Source organism: Lathyrus oleraceus, chromosome 7 (assembly GCF_024323335.1).
Source record: "Lathyrus oleraceus cultivar Zhongwan6 chromosome 7, CAAS_Psat_ZW6_1.0, whole genome shotgun sequence".
Lineage (NCBI taxonomy): Eukaryota > Viridiplantae > Streptophyta > Magnoliopsida > Fabales > Fabaceae > Lathyrus > Lathyrus oleraceus.
Genome location: NC_066585.1, coordinates 113,727,511 through 113,755,158, shown reverse-complemented (window position 1 = coordinate 113,755,158; position 27,648 = coordinate 113,727,511). Strand labels below are relative to the sequence as shown.

Here is a 27,648-nt window from a genome sequence, read left to right as displayed (position 1 = left end):
CACTCCTGAGACTAGGATTCGAGATGTATATCTCGCCAATCCTAGTTCTCGCCATCATCCAATTTATCCACTTTGCTCTATCAAACACTCATTCAAATCTTTCTCAAACGCCCATCAATACTTGATCTAGGTCAAGTCATTTTCACAACAAAACCAAAATACCTAATTCTTATTTAACACTTTCTCAATAAAGGTGGAAATGGAACATGGTGTATACCATGCACTCCTGAGGTTAAGATTCGAGACGTATGCCTCGCCAATCTTAACTCTCGCCATCGCCTAAAATTGTCAATGCGGTTTCTTCAAACCCTTTTCTCAATCAAATCTAAGATACTTAAATCTTAGTTAACCTTTTTTAATAAAGGTGGAAATGGAACATGGTGTATACCATGCACTCCTGAGGTTAAGATTCGAGACGTATGCCTCGCCAATCTTAACTCTCGCCATCGTCTAAAATTGTCAATGCGGTTTCTTCAAACCCTTTTTCTCAATCAAATTCCAAAATACTTAATTCCTATTTTAACTTTTTTTAATAAAGATGGAAATGGAACATGGTGTATACCATGCACTCCTGAGGCTAGGATTCGAGATGTATATCTCGCTCATCCAAGTTCTCGCCATCACTCAAAATACCTCCAACCAATCAAACTTTTTTCTCGCCGCCGTGCGATTAATCAAAAACATTTTTCATAAATGAAAGGTATATTGTCTTAAGATGATACAAAACAATGTTTCGGCCACGATTGTTGAGTAGAGATAAATGACGCTTTTCCGAATGTAGATTTATAAATCCGTTCGATGTGTGGTATGCGTCCATTCCTCATCTGTTTTGGGTAAAACAATGTTTTCGTCGATTAATACAATATAGCTTTCGCTAAAATCGACCAACAAACAAACATTTTTCTACCCAGAACTACGTAAGCCTTGATTTCTCTTTTGAGATACGTAGGAGCAGGATTTTTAAATCTTGTCAGGCCCATTAATAAAAAACTTAGGTTTAGTCCTTCGTCAAAAATCCAAAAACATTTCCTCTCTCCTATATTCTTTCTTTCCCACCTAATAATTTGAAAAGCCTAACATTTCAAACTAACACTAACGCACACAATTGACCTAATGGTTCCCGTTGAGTACAACGGACGTGAGGGGTGCTAATACCTTCCCCCTGCGTAATCGACTCCCGAACCCTGATATTGGTTACGATGACCATATCTTATCCTTTCTTTTGTCTTGGGTTTTATCGATATTTCCCCTTTCCTTTTTAGGAATAAATAAAGTTCGGTGGCGACTCTGTTCAGTCCATCATTGCGAGCGTGCGATCGCGCTTCGCTTTGAAGTCGTATCCCCATTTTTTCCGAGGTGCGACACTTTTATATAATGAGACAAACCTTTCATATTCATCTTCATCTCTGCTGTTGATTCAAAAACAAAAGCAGAATAAACTAATGAATAATTTAAATTGAATGGGGTGATATGAAAAATCAGTTTCCCACCAAGTTGATCTATACACTTTATTCTTACACTTCTTTTATATAATAATATTATAACTTTCTTTTTTTGTTGCAATTTATTGATGTATTATCTTATGTGAGTGATTTAGGGCATGTTTGTTTTATCTTTTTTTAAAATGATTTTTATAGTGTTATATATTTTTGTGTAAAAAAAAATTAAAGAAAAACTTTCATGAAAGTTTTAAATGAAAATTTGGTTTGAATACTTATTTTTAAAATGTTATTTTAGGTACTTCATCATTTATTGAAATTTTTTTTAAATAGTAAAATTTTAAAAAATTACTTAATTTTGAAACTATTTCAAATAGTTTTTTAATAATCTTTATTTTTGAGATACAAATTTTTAAAAGGATTGCTATTTCAACTGTTTGATCTTAAATATATGTTTGATCTTAGATATGTATATTTATGTTACAGGATATCAAAATTAAACTTTCAGTTTAAAAAAATGAATATAAAATTTTTTGACAATATTTTTCTAAATTCATTTTCAAAAATATAAATAAAAAATCTATTTTTAAAAACTAAAACAAACGGATCCTTAAGGTTTAATACTCAAGAGGGTTGGTTATCTTAGACTTCTAATATTTCTAAAACTTGATTTTTTCTCTCTCTTATATTTTAGCTGAATACCTACTCATCTATGTAGAGTCAAATTCACATTACCCACCTAAGAAATATGTATGTAACTTAATATCTATATTTAGTATTTCATTCCTGAAATCCTTAAGGATTTCAATTCACAAGAAGGACAATATTATTAGTATTATTCTGCATATCTTATTTAAATTTCAGTCCATACATTTCAGATTTGAATGATGTGTAAAACTCAATTCATACGAAGGAAAATTATGAGTGTGTTATAACTTCCTTAATTTGCATTTATTTTTAATAATGAAACTTATGTCAGTTTAAAATGCCATTATTAAGAAAAACAAAAACGCCATTTTAAACTTTAATTTATTATGACGGTTTGTGTAGGGGTTAACGTGGACTGATCATTATTTACTAAGCGGACGCCAGGTTCATAAATGGCAGTTCAAACTGCCAAAATAGCACTTTCTAAACCGCCATAAGTTACTCGATTTTTTGTAATGAACCCCGGAAATTGAAGAAAGAATATTACGAATATGGGTTGCATGACCTTTGTAATGAGAAAATATATGTGTGATTCAGTGGGATACACGTCTCTCATTTAAAATCATTTTACACCATACATATTCCATTTTCTCTTAAATGTTTGTCAACCTTATTCTATTTTCCATATAATTGCAGTAAGATCAACCATACAAATGATTTGAACACTATATTTTCACCAAAACCTTAAATCATTTGGTATCCAGGGACCTTTCACAATACTTGAACAATCATCGCTATGTATACATAGAAAAGGAAGGGGTAGATCACCACAATATTTCCAATGAAAACGGTAGAATATTGCAATCTAAGTTATCTCTAATATATTGATTATTAGAGTTTTCTTGCATTGAATACTTCATCAAATAAATATGGACAAGAGAGATTCATCTTGTTATAACTTAACAAGATGACTAATATCCATTGGGTGTGCAAAGGCTGGAACGGGAGCATTATAAGCCATATTTGCTAACACTTTGTTGACCACCTCAGATGGATGAAATTCATCAAAAAATGGATGTAAGTTTCTGTTCTGGCATGGTTCCTCATTCGGGATACACTGCCCGTTCGACCCTACTTTGCAACACGTCAAAATTTTCATATCTGAAATCGAACCAAAGTTAATAATATACATACAATTAATTTGTTGAGTATGGTGATAATTGTGATTGAGCTATTATGACAAGAAAAAATGTTTAAATACCTTGCTTTAAGCTATTTTCTGTTATGATAGCAGTGTTAATGAAGATGAATTTTGCATCAGGGAATTCTTTGTTGAAACGGTCAACAACGGATTTAAGTTTGTTATTGAAAAGTAGTGCTGCTCTATTATGCTCTTCAACACACAATGAATCATTTTTCCCGTGTGGAATGCAACCTATAAGCGACAATCCAAACAAAGAAAACTTTCTTGCTCCAAGCTCATACAAAGCCTTTAAATAGGTTAAATGTTCTTGGATAAGAGCTACAGCATATTGGTCAGCATTGTACTTTCCGTTAGTTGGATAATGTTGTGGCAGGAAGTAATTGTTAAGGTAATCATTGCTTCCTATATTCACATAATATAAACACTTATTAAGGTGTTGTTGCACTTTCTCACTTCCAAGTTTCTTAGCAATCTGAGAAACAATGTCTCTGTGATGTTCTAATTGCAATCCCATGCTGATATCTTGACCCTGCAACATTTCCAACGTTATTACTAAATTTGTGTTAAATGAGACATATGATATAAACTTTCAATCCAACGCGCAACATTGAATTACCATATGTGTTCCAGTTTCATTGCGAATTCCTGCTGCGCCAGATGCATAATTAACACCTTGAGCAATGTCTGTACCATTGGTATTTGCATAGGGTGGAATATAATGGTCAAATCCCAAAAGATCACCTGCAATAACAGAATTACAGGTTCAATAAAAATGCAGCAAAAAATGAAAACTATGTATATATGTGATTAATTTGGTTAAGTATATTACTGATTATGTCAATTGAAGTAAGGCCATTGGTAAATCTTCCAGTAGGACCATCAGGAAAATCAATTCCATAAGGTTTGTAATTAGCTTTGGCATCGGTAGCAAGGTCATTGTTATTTCCACTATCTGATAAAGAATCTCCAAAAATGAAAAGACAAGGTACTTGGGGCTCTCCAAAAACACAATACATTGCACTAGAGAACAAAAAAAGAACTACCATCCATATCGTAGTCTCACAATCCATTTCAAATGTCAGAAATCAAGATTTTGTTATCACTTATGATCCAAGGTATTTTGAGTTCAAGCACAAGATGACAATGGTAGGTTTAAAATATATACTTAGAGAGGGTAGCTATATTTATCTTAAACATCGTAAATTTGCATGCATGTAGTGTTAGATAAATGAGTGGAGTCTGCAAAAGAGAAGACTAGTTCAACTGATTATCATGCATTTATCTACCATAAAATTCTCAAGTTAAGAAAAATCGACAGGTGTATACAAGTTTATAGGATACTATTGTTTTGCGCTAAGTGTTAGATTTTCGTCGAAATGTTTTAAATTGTTTTGTATATTTATTTATATTTTATCAATTGTTATCCGAAATTCAATAGGTCTAAATCAATCTCAATCCAATTCAAATAACTCGAGATATAAAAGTTATTATACGAGATATTTAAGGTAATTTTTTTATCTCCAGTTTTATTATGCATCTTGAATTATAAACTGACTTGAGTATTGACGTGTTAATTTTGTAGGTATGACCCTCGCCCTCGTATCGGAGATCAACACAACTGAATTAGGATTCCTCACTATCAACATACACCTAATTTCGATTCCTTAATAGAACAGTGGCCCCGTCTATGATAATTGACTTCTAATTCCCGCGAAATTCCATGAGTAGATCCTCTTTGGTCCAAAATCAGATCCCTATCGGAAGCATTGGAGATGGAGACAATAACTCCACTCACCACGCCGAAGAGATCTCTAAAATCTTCCAATTTTGTCCTACGCCAATTAACATCTATCGTTGAGATATGCAGAACAACAATATCTAGTGTAGATCCGCCATCAAAATGCCTTTCTCGAAAAACAGTTGTCATTGAACAACGAAGCAGAGATCAACTAGCGATAGGATTTTTAGATTGAGAAAAGATCAATAGAACTCCGAACGTCGACCTGCTGCTAATCTTAGCAATCATCGTCGTTGATCATACTTTGATAGGATTACTCATATATGACTGAAGTTCTTGCAACACCCTTTACACTAACATTTTAGATTAGTTAGGCCTCTAGCAACCAGATTTGAATCCATATTATGAAGGATATTTGTTGGCCTTCAAAGAAGTAGTGCGTGAGAGAAAGATAACACCATGCTTCCTTGTAATTCCGTGTAGAAGGGCCTTCAGAGGTGTTGACCTGATATTTTCTACCTAGAAGGAAAATCAAGTCAATACTGCATTTTGTGAAGTATTAAGTGTGACAAGTGATAGACAAAAGTCGACAATGATGGCACGTCGACTGGAGCTTGTCGACTGACATCTTGAGATGTAGTTTGGAAGAATCTAAAGAGGATTTCTTGAGAAATTAGTTGAAGGAGACTCAAGAATGGACTTAAGTGACTACTCGACACCATGTCGAGGGAGTACTCTCCAATAGAATTTGGATACTTCCAAGATTGAGGAAACCAAAAATGAAGGGCTTTATGAACTAATTGTCTGTCTTCAACGAGCAAGCAGTTTCTAGTCTCTAAGCAGTTAGAGAACGTGGGATAATGATTTCAGTAGTTTCAAAGCCTTGACAATGTGGAAAGATGTCAAGACAGAAGTTACATGCATTTGAATGACGTATCAGTTTTTATAAAGTTAAACTGTTGAAGGCAGTTATTCCTAATTAACATATATAGCAGACTCATGTATTGTAATAATGGTTCACAAGTTTTCACATGTATTATTTATAGAATCGGAGTACCCATGCTAAAGAGTAAAATTGTTTGTGAGTGATTATGTTAGTCCGCGTCCCCTTTCTATTTTGTACTTTTATATTTCCTTAATTGAAACACCTTTATTTTCTTGTTATTTACCGTATTTCATTTAATGTTGTTTATTATAAGTTCTTTTTAGGTTAATATAAGCTTTATTGTCTTTAAAGTTTATTTTCACTTTGTTTGCAACCAAACATTTTTAGTGACGTCTTACACTTACGTCATAGTAACATTTTTCACATAAAACTGATCCGGAGATTTTTTGAGTTAATCTCAAAGACTTTTAAACTCGTGATTATCCGCTAAATACACATGCGAACAAATTGGAACGCCTAGTGGGACCAATGTGTTTTTCGTAAATTTGTTTTTTCTTTTAAAGAAATCGTCGTAGTTTTTCTCCTTTGTTATTATTTTCAATGTCCATTAACGTATGCGTTTGAGGAGTGAGAAGATTTTCAATGTTCGGGGTCACACTCGTTTGAGGAGTGGTAAGATTTTAGAAGCAATGGTTAACCCAAAGAACACTTCTCGATGTCAAAATGGTACTCCAGACTCAGAACCACCAGTTACAATAACCGCTAGTATGACAGGGATGATACCATCAGAGTTACATGCCCTATTTTAAATTCGATTTGGCTCTAGTGTCGATGCCAGGTATTGTGGTTGCTTTACCACAGGTAACAAGTGTACCATCCTCCCCTAGGCCAACTACGATAGTTATTGGGGATAATAACCCCGTATATCTCCCCAATTTTACTATACCTCTAGTTACTAGGGACTTCCCTTATGGCATGTCAACTGCTATGATGGCGTGCATACACAACCATACTTTGACGTTTTCAGACAACGTTGCAACAACAATGTCATCCTTTAATCCACATTTGGCGTCAGGATCTACCATAAGTAATCCTGGTCGAAATAGGCAACCACAAGGGGGATTCCGATATAGTCCCCCCATAATGCCAATGTTTACTACCAATTCTTTAGCGACCGTGAAACAACAAAAGGGAAAAAGTAATCATGAAATGGTAAATATGCTGACAAAAAAAAAAGGTATGGTGCTTAACCCTTTGATCCAGAACACCACCCAAAGTTATCAGCAATTAGCCCATCAAATGGGCAGGATTGCTGATTTTTTGGGGCGCCACTTGTGCCCCCACTTGTTAACCAAGTTCCAGTCAAGCAACCTCTACCATAGATGTTCGAGAGGAACCAAGCCCAAAATGGTCCTGAGATATTTATGGTGATCAGAAATCAAGATGTGTAAGACCCTAATTTTGACCCTAAGATCCCTCATGATATCCCCATCATATGCATTAGCATTGAGATCACACCTTGACATCCTCCTTGCCCCTCATTCATTGGGTTTTCATTGGGGGAGATCACCAAGCATATTTTATTGTATCATACTTCATTTTTCTTTATTTACTAAACAAAATATGTCATTTGTATAGTTTAACTCTTTTGTAGGTAGTGTGTATGCTCACCTTTGATCTATCAAGTTCATATTTAGGGTTTAAGACCCTCATTGCAAGGAGCTCAATCAATAATTGGTCTACATTGGCTCTAAGTTTCATATATGGATACCCATGATCTTCACATGATATTTTGATCAAGAAATCATCAAGAGTTTGAAGTTGGTTTGCCTTGGAAAGCCTAATTCCTCTGGGTATCTTATGTGACAACTTTCTTAAAAAATTGATCAAATATGTCAAGGGATACTTCACAATAAATCATATTATGCATATATGATCCTCCATGAGTCCAAAAAGTCAAGAGAATATTAAGCTAGCAAGTTGGTTCATGGTGGTTGATCAGAGAAAGTCAACTAGTCAAAACCGGGGTTCCCTAGACCCTATCTCCTACACTTTTTTTCATATGAAAATGATTCCAAGATAAAATTTACTCTAGATTACATTACAAACAACTTTCATGTTTAGGTTAAGATCTAGTTTTTTTGGAAAGTCATTTTTTATGGTGAAAGATTATATGTCATTTTGTCTAAACCCTAGTTTTAAGGACAACTTCCCAAGATCATAACTTGCTCAATTTTTATGATATGAAAGCCATTCAAATTTCATGATCAAATACAACGTGTCTGATTCAACTTTGATGTTTGTAGGAAGTGCAAATTCAACTTGAAAATGCATGTGCCAAGAGGAAACATTATAGGTCACTTTGGACCAATACCATTGAACAAGTAATTTTCCTCAACCTATAAAATGCATAACTCCTTCATGCTAAATCCAAATTAGGTCAAATTTATGACCATTTTGAAGGGGCCTAGAAGAGATACAACTTTTATGAAGGAATGTTTCCCATTTGAAGTCCATAGAAAAAGTTATTCAAGGTGGAAGAAGCGAACATATGGCTTGGTACTTAGAATTTTTTTTGATATGTTTGATTTTCCAAACTTCCACCTCAAAATTCATCATTATACAAGATTCAAATTAAAAAGTGTTCAACATGAAAGTTGTTTCCCTTGATCTAACCTTTCCAAAAAGTCCAATATCATCTCATTTGGACAAATTATGAGGCACTTGCACATGGGTTAAAGTTGAAGGACCATTTGGATGATTTCAAGTTTCACTTTTCATACACGAATGCATGGCTTGACAACATGATTTCATCATGGCTTACACTTAGTTTTGGACCTAAGTGCATCACTTGATTGGCCTATCACACGTCCATGCAAGCATGCAAGAGAGATTTTCAAACTTTTGCCAAAAATGGAAGTGTGAAATTATCAACCTCATGGCCCATAAATAAGACCTCTCTTGCTTAGAAATAAGGATCCTGGAGCACAAGCTTTGATTCAGCAACCCTAAACCCTCACTATTAAAGGATAAGCTTGAAGATTTTCTTTGAAAATTGAGTTTCAAATCTCCAACTGTTTTGAGATTGAAACTCCAAGAGTCCATCCCTTTCCTTGATCCATTTCCACTCCATCAAACATCTGAAGCAAGGCCAAGCACAATTGAGAGCAGGATCGTGCCAATCTGAAGCTTCATTGAAGGTGATTTTCCAAATTTTTCCACTCTTCGATTCTCTCTTATTTTCCACTATTCTTGTTGATTTTTGGTTGTCTGAAGGCCTTCCAATGTAGGCAACAAGATTGAGTTGCTTAGAGGTCAAATCGAAGCAACTCAAATCATGACCCTCAAAATTCAACTCCCTGTATCTTCCTATATACCTGGAGTTAGACAAAATTGAGGCCAGATTTGAGCTCCTGAGCATTTTTTTTCTTTAAATCCATGTCTTGCTTTTTCATTTTGGTGATGGTTGAAGATGGACTAGTCCGGTGATGTCCACCGGAGAAGAAGACCGGAGCTCTGACTCCGACGATGTGTTGTCAGACTTCTGAACCACATGATCCATTTAAAATGTTATAATCTTGAGCGTTGGTTGTGATTACCACGCGTGTTGCGCAGTTGACTAAAGACCACATGGAAGGCACGTTTTGGAACACTTGATCTGCCACCTCAATTAATGATGGAGATCAGATGGTCCACGTATTTTTGATTTTCTGAATTTTCATTTTAATTGCTTTATTTTCATTAATTCATATTAATTTTAATATTGATCCAAAAAACATGGGACTTTTACCAAAAAAATTCAAATATTTTTCTCTTTCATTTTATGAATTAAAATTATTTTTTGGATCAACATTAATATTTTTCATGATTTAATTTTTTGTGTGCATATTTTTAATTGTTTAAAAATACTTTTGAATTTCCAAAAATAGTGAAATTTTTCTCCAAAGTCCTTTGACCTTGTTTGACCTATGATACATCTCTTCGCCATTTATTTGGTGTTTTGAAGAGGTTTTAGGTTTTTGATGAAACATAAATTAATTTAATGCATTTTTAATTGATTTTTAATTGTTTAATTGTGAATAAATTATGTTGAGCCATTTTTATTGACTTGTGAAGTTTGACTATTGTGTTTGGGTCTTGGTCAATGTTGATTTGACTTTGGTGGGTTAAAATCATTGGATTTAGGGGATTGATGAAATGTACATTTCATCTCCCAAAATGAATGAATGATTTTAATTTGATAAAATTCCTCCCATGACCAATTTGTGTTTATCTCATTTCCCCTCCCTCTTCATCTTCAATCCCGTTCTATCTCATCCATTCCGTTGATCAATGATATCTCTATATCCTAAGGCTAGTTGGTTCATAAACCAATACAAGTATGGATGAGATTAGGTTCACCCTTTTGTCATTTTCTTTTTAAGTGTGATATGTTTTAGGAATATGGTTCATTATACCATATCTCTAACATGCATTAACACTAAAGTTTCTATTGCCCGACCTCAGATAGTTGTGACTTTTATATAAGTCCAATTACGATTGCTTAACATAGCGATAAATTTTGACTCAAAAATGCATAACATTCTAGTAAGTGGGATTGTAAGTCTCCCCCTTTCATGGTATTGTGCGGAAACTTGGACTTTTTTCCTTCCTTTGGAAGATGTCCTGGTTCAAGGATCCATGCTTGTGAATAGAGGGTTGAGTATTCTCCAAATAATGACTTAATCAATTGAAAAACAAAACAATACTAACATCTTATCAACTAACATTTGACTAACCTTTATTCTAATTGATTTTAATTTCAAGTCATTTATTTTATGTCATTTAGAATTCAAGTCATTTATCATTTTTCCATTTACATATCATTTAACTGTTTATGTTTATGCCATTTTCCCTTTGCTCATTTGAGCCATATATTGTGATTGTATATACTTGTTTGTGTACTTTGTTTGTGTTTGTGGTCTTAGGACCTTAAAGTACCTAATAATGACAAAAACTCTTAAAAAATGTTTGTGTGAACTGTTGGATTTGATCTGAGACATGGACTTAGAATTAGGCAACATTTCCTATGCAAAAGGATTTGGTCAATGCCAACTTTTCTGAAACCAAGTCATTGTGAAGTGAACTTTCATCTGATGCAAGTATTGAGATCCACTTTAATTCATCTGCTACATGGTCTTGATACAAATGTTACTTTGAACCTGTGTCTAATGCCTTATTCTGAGCCATTCAAGGAGTATGTCATCTGATACATGGGAGCTTAAGAAGAAGACTATGAAGTTGCTAGTATTGGATGTGACTATCTTTATTTGATGCATTGCTTATCATCTGGCTACTTGTATATTAACATTGCTTGATTTTAAAGTCCAAAGGAAAAAATGGGTTTCTATATGGCATTCTTGTCTATTGGATTGCATCCCATTAGTCAAATCTTTTCAACTCTTAACTTTTAAATTTTTGCTTAGGATTAGCCTCTTCATCTCCTCTCATTTCTTAAATAATTAAATCTCTCCCCCCTTTCAAAATATTCTTTGCTTGTGATTTCTAAATTTTTACTTTATTGCAAATTAGAAACTTTGGTCTTATGTCATCACATTTTTAAACTTCTTTTCTTAATTCAAACTTGTAAATGAACTTAACCATACTTGACTTAAAATTTCAAAAGACAAAGAGAACTAACACTCATTCAAACTCTTTTAGGTCCTTTGTGCCTCTTTTAAGTTTAAACTTTTTATTAAAAGTAACTCACTCACTTTGAAATTGATACCACGAACTACGAGGTTTTGATCCCTCATTTTATGTTGGTGCGTAGGCACAAGTCCGAAGGTCTTGTCAAACATAAAAATATAATCAATGAATTATTTTCTCATCCCCACACTCTATTTTTCTCAAACATCATTGTATACCAAAACACATACACACATAAAAAAGGGCTCCATAGGACACTTTGGGTGCTAACACCTTCCCTCTATGTAACCAACCCCCTTGTAATCTTTGGCATTTTATTAGTTTTGATTTGAAAACTTCTTATCTTTGGGTTTTGTTCATACTTTTCCATTTTCCTTTGGAAACAATAAAAGCGCGGTGGCGACTCTGGTTTTATTGACGTTAAGTTTATCCATAACTTAATGGTCATGAATTTACCGCTACAGGATGCATACCAAGTTCTTAGAAATATCCAACAAACTAATTTTGGGGGACAAAACAATATAACAAACGTGGTCTGATCAGTCACCATTTTCACTATATTTTCGTTGCTTATCCGACAAGAAACCAAGGATTTTAAGACACTGTGTACACATTATGGTACCTTTAAAGTTAATTTTCATTCCCGTAAGTTATTTAAGCAATTTTATTAATTGTCAGTTTTATTTTATATTTTTGTGATTTTACGCGTAGGATGTCTGTGATTTTGTCAGACAGGTCCAGGTGGAAGAACCGAGGAACTCAGAGCGAGACAATGCGGAATTTCGGCAAGCAAAGGAATGGAAAAATCTCGGTACAAGAGGCCTAACACGGCCACCCGTGTCACTTGACACGGGCCGTGTCAGGCAGAAGGAGAATGAAGCAAAAAATTAGTAGCCTGACACGGCCCGTGTCAGGCCTTATCCCATACCGTGTCAAGCCCCCATGGGCGTGTCAAGTGAAACAGTAAGCTGAAAAGGCCACTCGCGTCAGCTGACACAGGCTGTTCCGCGCAAGCCCAAAATTTTCCCTTTTCATCGGGCTTTTGATTATCGGGCTTACAGAAAGATTTTTGGACATGTCCATCTATTGCTTGAAATTTTCACTATATAAGAGAATCTTCTACCAAAGAAAAGATCATCTTGGAACAGGGAAAAACACAATATTGTCAAGCAATCAAGTATTACAGAGAGCAAGGAGTTCGAAGAGCTGAAGGTTTTCATGAGCGGAAGCGATTGAAGATCGAAGTCATTCAAATATTTGTAATGTGTAATTTTTATCTTGCATTTGTTTTGAACAATATGAGTACCTAAACCCCCCAATGTTAGGGGGTGTCCCTGATTTAGAATTGTAACAAATTTGAGTATACTTTTGCATTTATAATATTATTCTTACGGTAACCTTTTGGTGTGTTTAATGCTTTCTCTTTCGGACCAATCGAGATTGTTTTGTGGTTATCAATTAGGCTGGACCGCCATTGATAAGGTTTTCATAAGGTTATTCTGCAGTAGATATCACCTAGGACTAGGGATATCCTGTATGAACCAGAGTGTTCTTGATATAATAAAGCTTACCTTCACCTTAATTGCCTATGGACATAGAAATTAGGGTAGATTGATTAAAGATTTTCTCACCAAGGACTTGGGAGAAAATACCCTAGAAAATTGGTAGTAATTGATATTTGTTGATGCAATAGTGCCTTAGAGTTATTATAGGGATAAATCATACACCTTCCCTGGCATTGTTCCTCTTACCTTGCAAATCCTTATCTTCATCCTTATCTGCCTTTGCCTTTATTTTTATAATTTTGAATCTAAAAATCCAAATCATACTTTTTGTTTAATTGAAGGATAATTTGAACTCGATATTAACGTGCAGTCCTTGAGATCGACATTCGGGGAATTTACCTATTATTACTATAATAGGCAAAATAGTACACTTGCTATTTTTTCCGAACAATTTTTTGGCGCCGTTGCCGGGGACTGCCAAAATATAGAGTTTAATTTTTAGTTCAATTAAAATTTTGTTGCTCTGCAATAAAATTATTTTTCTCTCATTTATATAATTTAATTCACTAATCTGTATATGCGAGGAGAGTCCTTAGTAAAATTTCTTTTTGACGCAGAATCGAGAGAACCTTTCACCGGAGACGCAGAAACGCTAGATTGGATTCCAAAGAAGAAGTTCCCTCCGATCACTCAGATTCAGAAAAAGAACCTATGGCTGAAATTCCTCCTGTTCCACCGCTTCCACCTTCGGAAAGACTCCTAGGTGACTATGGAGGTGCAAATGCGCCAGGTGGTAGGTTGATCATTCTCAACTAACCGGTGAATGTGACGGACTTTCAAATGCATCCTAGCACAATCAATCAACTTGAGAGAAAATATTTCATCGAAAAGGTTAATGAAGATGCCAACAAGCACCTGCAGAGATTCCTGACCATGAGTACTACTTTGAAAATTGATGGTCATACTGATGAATCAAAGAAGTTAAGAATGTTCCCATTCACCTTATCTGAAGAGGCGGAAGAGTGGTTCTACTCTCTTCCAACTGGCAGTATTACATCATGGGAAGATATGGAAACAGCTTTCTTAAATGAGTATTTTCCCGTATCAGTATTTATGAGAAAAAGGTATGAAATCTTGAACTTCAAACAGAAATATGGTGAGTCTTTGGGAGATACCTACAAAAGATTCAAAAGAGTCCTGGTAGCATGCCCAACTCATAATATGGACCAGACTAAACAAATGCAGATGTTTGTGAATAGGCTGCAAATAAAGACAAAACAGTTAATTGATACAGCAGCCGGTGGCTCAACAAATTTCTCAACAACCACCAGAATTAAAAGGATCATTGAAGCGATAGCCGCAAATGAGCATCTGGAATTATATGATTGATGTACAAGCAAACCTTAAGGAGTCATTGACTTGAAAGTAGAAGCAAATAAAATCCATTTGGAAGATACGGTCGCTACTGAAGTAGAGAAGAAATTGAATGAAATGAATATAGGTACTCAACAGGTAGTTCAAATTAAACCTGCTCAGACCATCACGTGTGAAATTTGCAATGGACCTCACCATACTGTGTATTGCTTTGCAACTTCTTAACAAATTGAAGAGATAAAATTCTCAAAGCAGAACAACCCCTACTCTAACACTTACAATCCAGGTTGGAAGAATCATCCAAACTTCTCGTGGAAAGATCAGAAAGGGAATGTTCCACAACAGGGTCAAGGTTAATATCAGACTCAATATCAACAACAACAAGCTCCAAGGAAAGCAGACTGGGAGATTGCCATTGAAAACATGGCAGCGAGAAACAATCATAAAAACCCCACCGCCTCTCTAAAGAACCTTGAAGTTCAGCTGGGGCAGATAGCACAATAACTAGCAAGTTCTCGAACACTAGGTTCCTTACCAAGTGAAACGGTTCAAAATCCGAGAGGTCAAGAGAATATTAGTACCGTGGATGCATAAAAAGCCACACACATTTGTCATCATGAGCGATATTCAGGTATGTCTTATCACTCTTACTTTGCGTAGGTTCTCTGGGAGTTTCACTTCATGTATACACACACTGAGGCACGTTGTTTGATTATAGCCCTGAGCCTTTCTAGCCATCCCGTTAATATTATCCTTTGTTAACCCCATTTGAGCCTGTACCCTTTTTTTGTCTCACCACATAAATGCAACCCGCGGCCGAAAACACTTCCTTACCCTGTTCAGAATCAATGTGATGTCATTAAGCTATGTTAAATTCGAAGTTTGGGGTAAACCCCATAAGTATCAAAAACTAAGGTGAGTACGAAAAAAAAGAGAAGAAAAAACGACCATAAAGAATTTGAGAAAACGAAATATAGTCGATGGGTTCGAAAGAATCACTCACCAAAGAAAGAGCACTTAATTGAAAGAAAAAAAAGAGAGAATATCAAAGAAAAACTGAGCAATTGAAAAAGAAAAGAATAAAACACAGTGAAAAGAATATGAACATTGGCTCTGAACCCAAAACCAATTGTTTTCCTTTTTTATTTGTATTTACCACACCATAACCCAAGCCCCGTTACAACCCGAAAGACCTCAAAAAGTGTGTGTTGTGTGTGATTGATATGAAAGGAGAAACTATTCAAACTTATGAGTTGATATTGCATATTCTGAATTGGGAGTGAAAACACTTTAACCCCGAGAGACTTGGTGAGAGTGTGATGTAAGCTGACAGGTGAAGTGGTACCTCGATGAGGAAGTGCGACAGAAAACTCATTAGGAAAAGCAGGAACTATAAAAGGGAGAGTGAAGGCGTTGGCGAAAGATCTCAACAGTATCATGGTAAGAATATAAATTTTAGGAAGTGACACTTTGTCATATAGGACATTACTTAAGGATAAGCAATGAGTTAAGTTTGGGGTTGTGATCAGTCACCATTTTCACTATATTTTCCTTGCTTATCCGACAAGAAACCAAGGATTTTGGGACATTGTGTATGCATTATGGAACCTTTAAAGTTAATTTTCATTCCCGTAAGTTATTTAAGCAATTTTATTAATTGTCAGTTTTATTTTATATTTTCGTGATTTTATGCGTAGGATGTATGTGCTTTTGTCCAACAGGTTCAGGTGGAAGAATTGAGGAACTCGGAGCGAGACAGTGCGGAATTCTGGTAAGCAAAGGAATGGAAAAATCCCGGTACAGGAGGCCTGACACGGCCACCCGTGTCACCTGATACGAGCCATGTCAGGCAGAAGGAGAATGAAGCAAAAAAATAGTAGCCTGACACGACCCGTATCAGGCCTTATCCCATACCGTGTCAAGCCCCCATGGGCATGTCAAGTGAAGCAGTGACCTGACATAGCCACCTGTGTCAGCCTAGGCCCAAAATTTTCCCTTTTCATCGGACTTTTGATTATCGGGCTTGCAGAGAGATTTTTGGACATGTCCATCTATTGCTTGGAGTTTTCACTATATAAGAGAACCTTATACCAAAGAAAAGATCATCTTGGAACAGGGCAAAATACAGTATTGTCAAGCAATCAAGTATTACAGAGAGCAAAGAGTTCGGAGAGCTGAAGGTTTTCATGAGCGGAAGCGATTGAAGATCGAAGTCATCCAAATACTTGTAATGTGTAATTTTTATCTTGCATTTGTTTTGAATAATATGAGTACCTAAACCCCCCAATGCTAGGGGGTGTCCCTGATTTAGAATTGTAACGAATTTGAGTATACTTTTGTATTTATAATATTATTCTTACGGTAACCTTTTGGTGTGTTTAATGCTTTCTCTTTCGAACCAATCGAGATTGTTTTGTGGTTATCAATTAGGCTGAACCGTCATTGATAAGGTTTTCATAAGGTTATTCTGCAGTAGATATCACCTAGGACTAGGGATATCCTGTATGAACCAGAGTGTTCTTGATATAATAAAGCTTAACTTCACCTTAATTGCCTATGGACATAGAAATTAGGTTAGATTGATTGAATGTTTTCTCACCAAGGACTTGGGAGAAAATACCCTAGAGAACTGGTAGTAATTGATATTTGTTGATGCAATAGTTACTTAGAGTTGTTACAGGGATAAATCATACACCTTCCTTGGCATTGTTCCTCTTACCTTGCAAATCCTTATTTTCATCCTTATTTGCCTTTGCCTTTATTTTTATAATTTTGAATCTAAAAACCCAAATCATACTTTTTTTTAATTGAATGATAATTTGAACTCGATATTAACGTGCAGTCCTTGAGATCGACATTCGGGGAATTTACCCGTTATTACTATAATAGGCAAAATAGTACACTTGCTATTTTTCCGATCATGGTCGAACATATTTTTGCCCAAAATGGCCTCAATATTGACCTCCATATGCCTAATTAGATATCTCAATTGTCGGAATATGCTCGACAAACTAAACTCCCCATGGGATGGAAAGTCCCTAAATTTACTAAGTTTTCTAATGAAACTAACGAGTCAACAGTCGAGCATGTGGTTAGATACCAGGCTGAGGCAGAGGATATAACTAATAATGAGAATTTAAAGATGAAATATTTTCCAAATTCTCTATCAAAAAATGATTTTACGTGGTTCAATAAAAATTCCCCCTAATTCCATACATACTTGGAATTAATTAGAGAGAGTGTTCCATTATCAATTTTATATGGGTCAGTCGAAAATTAGCCTTAAGGAATTGACCAACATTAGGCGTAAGATACCTGAGTTAATTGTCGATTATTTGAATAGGTTTAGACTTCTTAAAGCAAGATTCTTTATGTAACACCTTAATTTTCCCGAACATAATATAGCGAAATAAATCAAGGATATATCATATATGCACATTAGGATGTCACACATCTCAAATCAAAACCTGTTATGTGACACTCATAATTTAAAATAAAACTCCCAACACCTATCATCGCATGCTCACCTTCATTTTGGATATCATCACAATAGAGTTTATCAAATAAGCATTCTTCACAATCATATAAGTCTCATAATTTTTTTATTAAAACTAAACTAATGCGGTAAACATCTATGCAATTCAACGCAAGCGTCAAAACATCGAGAGTATAATATCCAACTCTCTAATTAACATAAAACAAAGATAAAATTAATCGTTCGCCCTCCTGATGTTACAGGTCTAAGCAACGTAATTCTAAGAGTGCAAAAAGAAACCCTGCATTTACATATTCCCCAGCAGCCTCAATCATCATAAGTATACTCTTTAACTCACATTCCAATCTTACTCAAGAACAATTCATCAAACTTCCGACCTTCCGAGTCGTTGATAGGGATTATCCTTGTCAAATTTAAGAACTTCCCATCAATCGCTAGGAATTTTCCCCAAGAAGAGTCAGGTATTTCAGACGTTGCTAGGAATCGTCACTGAACTATTTTATTTCCCCACAAGTCGGACATTCCAGCCGTTTCTAGGAATCCTCAACTCCAAATACTCCCTTACTAGAGTCAGGTATTCCAAGCAATTGCTAGGAATCGTTGTTGAAATTCTTTTTCTCTAGTCGAGTTAGGTATTCCAAGACGATACTAGGAATCATCACTGAACTTTCAATCATCCCCAGCCAGATTCAGGTATTCCAACTTTTGTTGAGAATCGTCATTGGACCATTTAGTTTCATTCCCAACATAAGTCAGGTATTTCAGTCGTTGCTAGGAATCATCACTGAACTTCCTTTTTCCCTCAGAGTCTGTTATTCTAGTCATTGCTAGGAATCGTCATCACACCTCTTTTTTTCTCTCTAGCAAAATCAGGTATTCCATTCGTTGCTAGGAATCATCACTGAACCTATAGATTATCCCCATAGATTAAGGTATTCTAGTCGTTGCTAGGAATCATCATTGAACTTCTTTTTTCCCCGACAATCGCTAGGAATTGTTATCCAAATGTCAGGTATTTCATCCGTTATTAGGAATCACACGTAAATTAAGGATATCCCTAGTAGATGCCAGGTATTCCATCCGTTGCTAGGAATCATCACGAATCTAAATCTCCCCATCATAGTCAGGTATCCATATGTTGCTAGGAATCATCATTTAACTTTTTTCCTCCCCAGTCGTTGCTAGGGGCATTCACCTCTTCTTTACACAAGAAGTTATCCCCAACAGAGTTTTTCTTCTCCCCACTTTTCTTCTTGGAATATTGTCATTAAAACCTTCCTCTTTGAAGAGATACTTATGCTACATATCATAATCATCATAATCATATTCTCCCCAGTAAAATCTCCAAATACCACATTCATTTCCCCAAGCAGATGAACTCATAACAAGATCATTTATCATCTCGTAAACCCTTATCCACATATTCATCCCCAACAAACTAACTCATATCACTTTCACCCCCAGTAAGGAAAATTTCTGGTTACTCTTTTAGTATTTAATCCTTTCCTACCTTGAACACATTGGAAGTCGTTACTATCCATACATTCAGGTCCGAGAAGATTAAATAGAGGCAATTGTCATATCCTTAAATTTACCCTATCCCCATAAAATCTCCATAACCCTAATTCATAAGTATACATCTCACATATATAATCTCATATGCATCTACACCCACAATTGTCCACAATAAACTGAAACTCAAGGCATGAGGTTCATCTATGAAGCTTCAAGATCCCCTGATCATGTTGAGGTGTGCCCATGCCACCTTAACCCTAATCTTCATCCTAAAGCATCCCACAACCTTTAAGGATCATCCAAGACATCTCACTCACTCTCCAAAACCCTAATTGGATGGCGAGCCCTCATTAAAAACATGTGAGGATTCATCTGGTCACCCAAGGACCTCAACCCTAGTTCTTGATCCTTAGTGACTTGTACAAGTTCTCATTCACCTGAAGTCTTGACCATACCATTGACGACCCCTATTATCCAAAATTTGTTCACATCACAACCTCTTTAATCACCTTAATACATCTCTTTCACCTAAAAACCCTAATTTGTCTGGCTATGGCTCTTGATGAAACTTGTGGTCCAAGAAACCCTAGTTTGTGCAATATTTTAATTTTATGCTTTGCCCCATTTGATCATCCCATTATTCAACCCTTCATTTACCTTTTACTCAAGACATTTTCAACAATATTTCATCAATAAAACACCCATTTCATCATGGTACAAGTCTTTGGTTTGATCATGAACTTTGAACTTTCAATGCATTGATTTCACCCATGGACTTGACCTAAAATAATCTCACAAAGCTCCAAGCCTCATTTTCAATCAATATATGACCATATGAGCTTCAAACATCCACCATGATGCTTTAAAAATCAATAAATGACAAAATGGCATTTCTAGGTCATGTTGTTTGGTCACATTTTGGCAAGAATGGTCTACCATTTGGTCCAAAGCCCATAACCTTTTCACATTTCAAGATTTTCAAGATATTCTTTGAGAAAAATGTCCTATTTTAATACCTATTCAACTTTGTTTAAAGGTCCAAGACCTAATTCATTGAGAAAGGACCTCAATTTTTGGATTGGCCAAGCTCATCAAGATGCCTAGCCAGACCTAGAGTCGTGCTCATGACCCCCACTTTACCTCATTGCCATTTCCAAACCATAACTCCTTTTGACCTAGTTCTTTTTGAATTTGATCAAGGGCATGGAAAAGAACATTTGGAACAAGTTTAATGCAAAATGCATGAGCCAATTTGATTTGGCACAAGTTCAAAGTTGCTGACTTGCCATGATGCACACACCAAACCACATGTAGTCAGTTTTTCATTTTGATGCTCTATCTCCCCAAACTCATGTGTTCTGATACCTTTTGGCCCAAGTTACATTGCATAACATTGCATGACGTGTTCGGAAGTCAACTTGGTTGCAACAAAATCACATGTGAACATTTCAATCCAAGGTAAAAAATCAGAATTTTTCCCAAAATGGTTAAAAGCAAGAACCACTTTAGCTCTGATCAAACCACCATTGTCCCTCCCTTTTCATGCGAAGAAGAAAAACAACTGAGTTGGAGTGCAAACAAGGTCAAAAGCAGACAACTCTTATCCCAAAAATTTCACCTTTGAGCATGCTTTAGACCTCAACCATTTTCTGAAGAGAACTCATTCATTCTCCCCACAAACGTTTTCTACTATGAACTATGGAGCTCTGATTCTTTATCACCCGATGAATGATACTTAGGCACAAGGTCCATAATCCTTGGTGAACATAGTAATAAAAAACCCAAATCCCATTTCTTTCACACTATCTTTAAAAATTAAAGCAATAAGTAGATAAATACCCACGCACGCAGAAAACTTAAATGGTTCCCTTGGAGTACCATGGACATGAGGAGTGCTAATACCTTTCCCTTGCGTGATCGACTTTCGACCCCAATCTCGATTACGAGACTGATTCCTTATCCTTTTATTTTTTCATTTTTGAGGGTTTTATCGACTATTTCCCCTCCCTTCTCCTATAGAGGAACTCTAATAAAATTCGGTGGCGACTCTTCTGTTTTACGCTTTTTCTCTCTCTTTGAGAGCAGGCACATTCTTTTATTCAGTATGTTCGATTTCGCTTACCTGATCCTCAAAACCTCGGTAGCGACAACTGGAGACTCTGTTGGAGACTCGATTTCCTTAAGCAAGCCAAGCCTAGTTTAGGTTGTCTTTTTGCGTGTGTAGAGGTTTATCTGCTTATTTATTTTTCTATCTTTATTCTTTTATTCTTTTATTACTAACTATATATATTTTTCCTTTGTCTATGACTTTGCCTCTGTGGCAAAGAAAAAAATGGTTAATAATGATTGCAATTAAATCTTGTCTAAGAGACTTTCCATCCGAGTCTGAGAGTTTGCTTGAGATATGATAGGTTGAGTAATATAGGTCCCCGAGGAGCTTTCCTCACGAGGGTCGATACGAGAACCTCACTTAGTGGTAAACTTTTTTAAAGGTATTGATGTCTGTCGAGGTTTCAGCGTAAGCATCCTTCTCTTCATTAGAGCATGTGACCCTAAGACCCCTTTTGTAAAATATTTAACCTTGGCCAGCCTAGACCGATGGTCACGTAGTATAGGTCCCCAGGAGCTCTCCCCGCGAGGGTCGATACAAAGATCTTGCTTAGTGTAGATTTTCTTAATGGAGTTGTCTCCTGGAAAGTAAATTGACATAATCGGAAGACAGTCAAGGGAGTCCATGACTCTAAGAACAGTGTCTTACATCCAATTTCTCAAAAGCCCTAGATCTTGCAAAGTGAGAGTCTTGGTTTGAAAGAAATCATTCTTAAACCATATTCCCCGTCACAGTGATCCCATATTTTGAACCCTGTGCCTGAATGTTATAGAAACCAATAAATTGTTCATCCATCCGTGCACTCATGAACATTCATACATCATTTAATCATAATAAAATAAAGCTCTTAGCATTTCGTTGTTTAACGCAAGAAATATAAGACTTTTTCTTGAACTGAATAATTCAATAGAAAAACATGGACAATAAAAATCCATCTTGTTACAACTTAACAAGATGATTGATATCCATTGAGTATGCTAAGGCTGGAACATGAGGACTATCAGACATATTTGCAGTGACATTGTTGACCACCTCAGCTGGATGAAATTCATCAAAAAAATGGATGCATCTTTCTATCCTTGCATGGTTCTTCTTAAATATGGAAAATACTTTGTCTTTGCGCCTGATCACATAGATCCAAAGCTTTCGACTCTACTCGTTGACAAATGAGACAAAATAGGGGATTCCACCAATGGTATGTGATGACAGACCATCATTGCATATATTTAGTCGAAGAATCAGAGCAAAACAAGTGAAAGTTGAGCTAAAATGAAGAAGAATGACCAAGGAATGAGGAAAAAATAGCTAAGTATGAAAATTATGGACTTAGTGAAAACTTGAGTGGAAAAGGGAGCAAAAGCATGCATCCACTTGAATAATCACACGCACCATCGCACACATGATAAGGTCTTTAAAGTTGCAATGTGTGCATGATGCAAGGCATCACACGTATGATAGGTACTTTTTATGGGCCTTTCTAACATGTTCTGATCCATTCTAACACCTTTAAAAGGGGATTTTGTGCACTTTCACAAGGGTTACGATTTTGAGAGATTGAAATACGAATTTGAGAGCACAAATGGAGATTTTTAGAGCATTTGAATCCATTATAGGCCATCTCTTCAAGGAAATTATCATGTTATTTTCATCTATCAATTATGGTAGTTTCAATTACACTATGAGTAGTTAAACTCTTCTAGGTTAGGTTGTGTTATGATGAACTTATTTTTATATTGTTGAATTCTATGTTGATTTGACCATTGTATGAACCTATTGACCTATAATATTATTCAATTGCTTCTTGTTTGTAATTCTTTTTATGTGAGATACTCTTTTAATCTGATTTTTTTGACAGATATGTAATACTGACCATTAGTCTATATGTTGGACCTATGGCAATTGTTGCACTTATGTTGGTTAAATATGGATAGGAAACCCTAAGCAGTGGCATGGAGAATTAACGTTCTAGACATCGCCTAACCCTGTTTATACTGGCGGACTAGGGATAGAAAGCTCAGAGTAATGGTTAGTGAGTTATTTCCTAAGGGATCAACTATAACGGTTTTGTTAATTCACCGTGAGATTATAGTGATTAGATTATTCAAACATGGCGTCAAACATCAACAATAGAGGAATAAAGGATTCTACAACACAACCTGACTGCTTTCGTGACATTGCTTACTCGTTTATTTACTTTTCGCACCGAAACTCGAACCCCCCACCTTTTTACTAGTTTTTTTTATAAATTGCACATATTTTGTCTTTCTTGAAGAAAATCCCTGTGGATTTGATCTTTTTATTACTTTTACAGTATCAGTACACTTGCCGAGAAGTCATCAGTATGATCCTCAAATGGGCCACATACATATGAATGTACTACTTCTAGTATGCAAGAGGACCTCATTGGGATAGTCGAAACAAAAGACTTTCTGGATTGCTTCCTTATTAAGAAACCTTTACAGACTTTGTCAGGCATTTCAAGACTTGGTACTAGTTACCATATCTTGAGTAATCAGTTGATTGAGTGACCTAAAATTCAAGTGGTCAAATCTCAAATTCCACAACCAACTATTCTTGTGGTCGACAACTGTTTTGAGGCATTGTACCTCAGCCGAAATGTTCATGGTCTTAAATGTCATGTTCTTCGACAGAGGATATTTTAAGACCAAATTATTCTGGGTGTCGGACAGTTCAAAGGCTCAATCTTTCATAACCACTGAGAAACCTTTTTCGACCAATTGTCCAATACTTAACATGTTTCACTTCATTCCAGGTACATATAGTATATCTTTGATCATAACTTTTACTCCAGTACCTTGTGCTTGAAATGAGCTATTACCAGTAAGTCTGACCTTGCTCTTCTTAGACTCGTCAAAACTTGCTAACCACACTTTTCGACCAGTCATGTGATTCAAACAGCCTGTGTCGAGAAATCATATCTCGGTGTTGACATGCTCATCTGCAACTGCAACTATAACCACCATGTCTTCAGAATCATCTGAATCTTGGCGTGCAAGGTTTTCTCCTTCCTCATTGTCTTTTGTCACTCCCTTGTTTTTCATGTACCAATAATTCTTGACAAAGTGACCCCACTTTTCATAATTATAGCATTGAGCACACCTTTTTGTTTATCTTTTTTTGTCTTTCTAATGGGAGTTTCCTTCTCCTCTTTTGGAGGATTTAGAAACCCTATCATCGACCTTATGCTTTTGAGAGTTCGACGAAGAAATCTTGCTATAAGTCTTGTCTCATTTTTCCTTGAACTTGTTGGAACCACCATTTTCTTCCGTGTCTGAGCCTTGAGAGCTTGTATCAAATCTTGAACACATTTCCTTTCGACAATCCTCATCTCATATGTCTCCAACGAATCAATCGAATCTTCCGATTTCAATGTTTCAAGATTGCTGGATTCTTGAATAGCAACAATAACATGATCAAAGTGAGAGGTTAATGTACACATTACCTTCTCAACTATCATCTTATCAGTTAGATTTTCACCACAACCTTTCATGAGATGAACAAGCTTCTACGCCTTCGAGACATAGCTTGCAATCTTTTCTTCTTCTCCCATTTGCAATCATTCATATTGCCTTCATAACGTCTTCAATTTGAAGACTTTAACCTTCTCACCTCATTCTTAATACTTGATAAGAATATCACATGCCTCCTTCGTCGATTCAACATCAGAAATCCGATCAAAATTCGCCATGTCATGAAATGTATTATTTGTACTAGTAATAAAACGCATTCTTATAGTCTTTCTTGTTGATCTCCTTGTTCGCGATTCTTTGAGCATCAGTTGCATTCTCAGCAAGCTCAGTGATGTCATTAGTAACCACTTCTTGGGTTTCATGAAAGCCAAACATAGAATGCATATGTTTTCTCCATCGAATCCAATTCTTGTCATCAAGAATTGGAAGAGAATTCGGAATGTCATTGTTAACATTCATCTTTACGGCAACCACGATTAATAATCCACGATCCTGAAAACACGATCACTGACATGTGATTCTTGAAAGCGCGATTAAGAAACTAATTAGAGCTCTAGATATCAATTTGTTAGTGTGTGAGACACTTTTAGTGAAGAGAGAAAGAGAGAGAGTAAAAGAGCATTAATTGTATTATTAGGATTAATGATAAAACTGAATTACAATATGTATTTATATACAATTAAGTGACTTGACTAATAAATGACAAACCCTAACCCTAACTAACTTAGATTTGACCTACAATTTGGATTATATCAGAGCATCGAACTAATTCTACAACATTCGTATCTAACTTTTCCTTCATAGTTCTTACGAAGATGAGTGCATAATCATCACCTCTAACTTTTTCTTGGACTGAATAATTCAATAGAAAAACCCGGACGATAAAAATCCATCTTGTTACAACTTAACAAGATGACTGATATCCATTGGGTACACAAAGGCTGGATCAGGAGAACTATAAGCCATATTTGCAGTGGCATTGTTGAGCACCTCAGTTGGATGAAATTCATCAAAAAATGGATGCATCTTTCTATCCTTGCATGGTTCCTCATTAGGAATACACTGCCCATTTGACCCCACTTTGCAACATATCAAATTCATCATATCTGAAAGTTAAACCAACCAAAATTAATAATATATAAACGTGAAAAGAAAAGTGATTGAGTTATTATGAGAAGAAAAATGTTTATATACCAAACTTTAGGCTATCATCTTTCATGATAGCAGTGTTAATGAAGATGAACTTTGCATCAGGTAATTCTTCATTGAAACGGTCGACAAGGGCTTTAAGTTTGTCATTGAAAAGTAGTGCTGCTTTACTCTCCTCTTCAACACACAATTTTTTCCCATGTCTAATCATTTCATGTGGAACGCAACCTATAGTCCCCAATCCAATCAGAGAAAACTTTCTTGCTCCAAGATCATGCAATGCCTTTAAATAAGTTGAATGTTCTTCGACAAGCGCTACAGCATATTGGTCAGCATTATACTTTCCATTAGATGGATAATATTCTGGCAGGAAGTAATTGTTAAGGTAATCATTGCTTCCTATATTCACATAATATAAGCACTTATTAAGGTGTTGTTGCACTTCCTCACTCCCAACTTTCTTAGCAATCTGAGAAACAATATCTCTGTGATGTTCTAACTGCATTCCCATGCTGATATCTTGACCCTGCAACATTTTCAACATGGTTACTAAATTTGTGTGAATGAGTACTATGATATAAACTTTCAATCCAACGCGCAACATTGAATTACCAAATGTGTTCCGGTCTCATTGCGGATTCCTGCTGCACCAGATGCATAATTAACACCTTGAACAATGTCTGCACCATTGGTATTTGCATAGGGTGGAATGTAATGGTCAAATCCCAAAAGATCACCTGCAATATTAGAATTACAGGTACAATGTAAAAAATGCAAACTATGTATGTGATAATTTTCTGTCGGTCGGTATATTACCGAGTATATCCACAGAAGTTCTGCCATTGGTAAATCTTCCAGTAGGACCAGAAGGAAAATCAATCCCATAAGGTTTGTAATTAACTTTAGCATCGGTAGATTCGTCATTGTTATTTCCACTATCTGATAAAGAATCTCCAAAAATGAAAAGACAAGGTACTTGGGGCTCTCCAAAAACACAATTCGTTGCACTGGAGAACAAAAAAATAATTACCAGACATAATTTAATCTCACAATCCATTTCAAATATCATAAATCAAAAGTTGGTTATCACTTATGATCCAAAGTATTTTGAGTAATATATATATAGAGAGAGAGGGGATAGCTATATTTATCTTAAATGTTAGAAATTAGAATGGCACAATGAATTCTAACAATTGAATTAAAAATACATGCATGCATGTATTTAAAAATACACGTTTTTTTTGGATACAGAATTTAGCAAGAGTTTATTTACAGAGGCCAACTGTTGTTTTCCGCTAAAAAGTTGGATATTTACCAAAAAAAGATAAGCGAAGACACCTACAATTTAGCACAAAATCACGTTCTCACAAAGTTAAATTATTTCACAAAATAATTAATGGATAAT

At 35.6% G+C, this 27,648-nt stretch overlaps 2 protein-coding genes across 2 annotated transcripts; both read right to left on the bottom strand.

Annotated features, from left to right (window-relative positions):
* Positions 1-2,753: 2,753 nt before the first annotated feature.
* On the bottom strand, positions 2,754-4,406 carry LOC127105862 (GDSL esterase/lipase At1g29670). The gene is made up of 4 exons (XM_051043075.1): positions 4,121-4,406; positions 3,908-4,032; positions 3,349-3,820; positions 2,754-3,248 (listed from the first exon to the last, which is right to left on the bottom strand). The coding sequence occupies exons 1-4, from the start codon at positions 4,359-4,361 to the stop codon at positions 3,040-3,042; spliced, it is 1,047 nt and encodes a 348-aa protein (XP_050899032.1). The 5' UTR covers positions 4,362-4,406; the 3' UTR covers positions 2,754-3,039.
* Positions 4,407-25,991: 21,585 nt separating this feature from the next.
* Positions 25,992-27,300, bottom strand: LOC127107244 (GDSL esterase/lipase At1g29670). The gene is made up of 4 exons (XM_051044545.1): positions 27,060-27,300; positions 26,856-26,980; positions 26,289-26,769; positions 25,992-26,200 (listed from the first exon to the last, which is right to left on the bottom strand). Exons 1-4 carry the CDS (start codon positions 27,298-27,300, stop codon positions 25,992-25,994), a joined length of 1,056 nt encoding a protein of 351 aa, XP_050900502.1.
* Between the last annotated feature and the right edge of the window lie 348 nt (positions 27,301-27,648).

What these genes read in the sequence shown, in the direction of transcription:
- LOC127105862 (XM_051043075.1), bottom strand. Translation starts at nt 4,361, where the DNA reads ATGGATTGTGAGACTACGATATGGATGGTAGTTCTTTTTTTGTTCTCT. An exon ending in ATGAAACTGGAACACATATG is followed by an intron (nt 3,821 to 3,907) that starts GTAATTCAATGT and finishes GAAATGTTGCAG; the next exon opens with GGTCAAGATATCAGCATGGG. An exon ending in AGAAAATAGCTTAAAGCAAG is followed by an intron (nt 3,249 to 3,348) that starts GTATTTAAACAT and finishes GTTCGATTTCAG; the next exon opens with ATATGAAAATTTTGACGTGT.
- LOC127107244 (XM_051044545.1), bottom strand. Translation starts at nt 27,300, where the DNA reads ATGGATTGTGAGATTAAATTATGTCTGGTAATTATTTTTTTGTTCTCC. An exon ending in ATGAGACCGGAACACATTTG is followed by an intron (nt 26,770 to 26,855) that starts GTAATTCAATGT and finishes AAAATGTTGCAG; the next exon opens with GGTCAAGATATCAGCATGGG. An exon ending in AGATGATAGCCTAAAGTTTG is followed by an intron (nt 26,201 to 26,288) that starts GTATATAAACAT and finishes TTTAACTTTCAG; the next exon opens with ATATGATGAATTTGATATGT.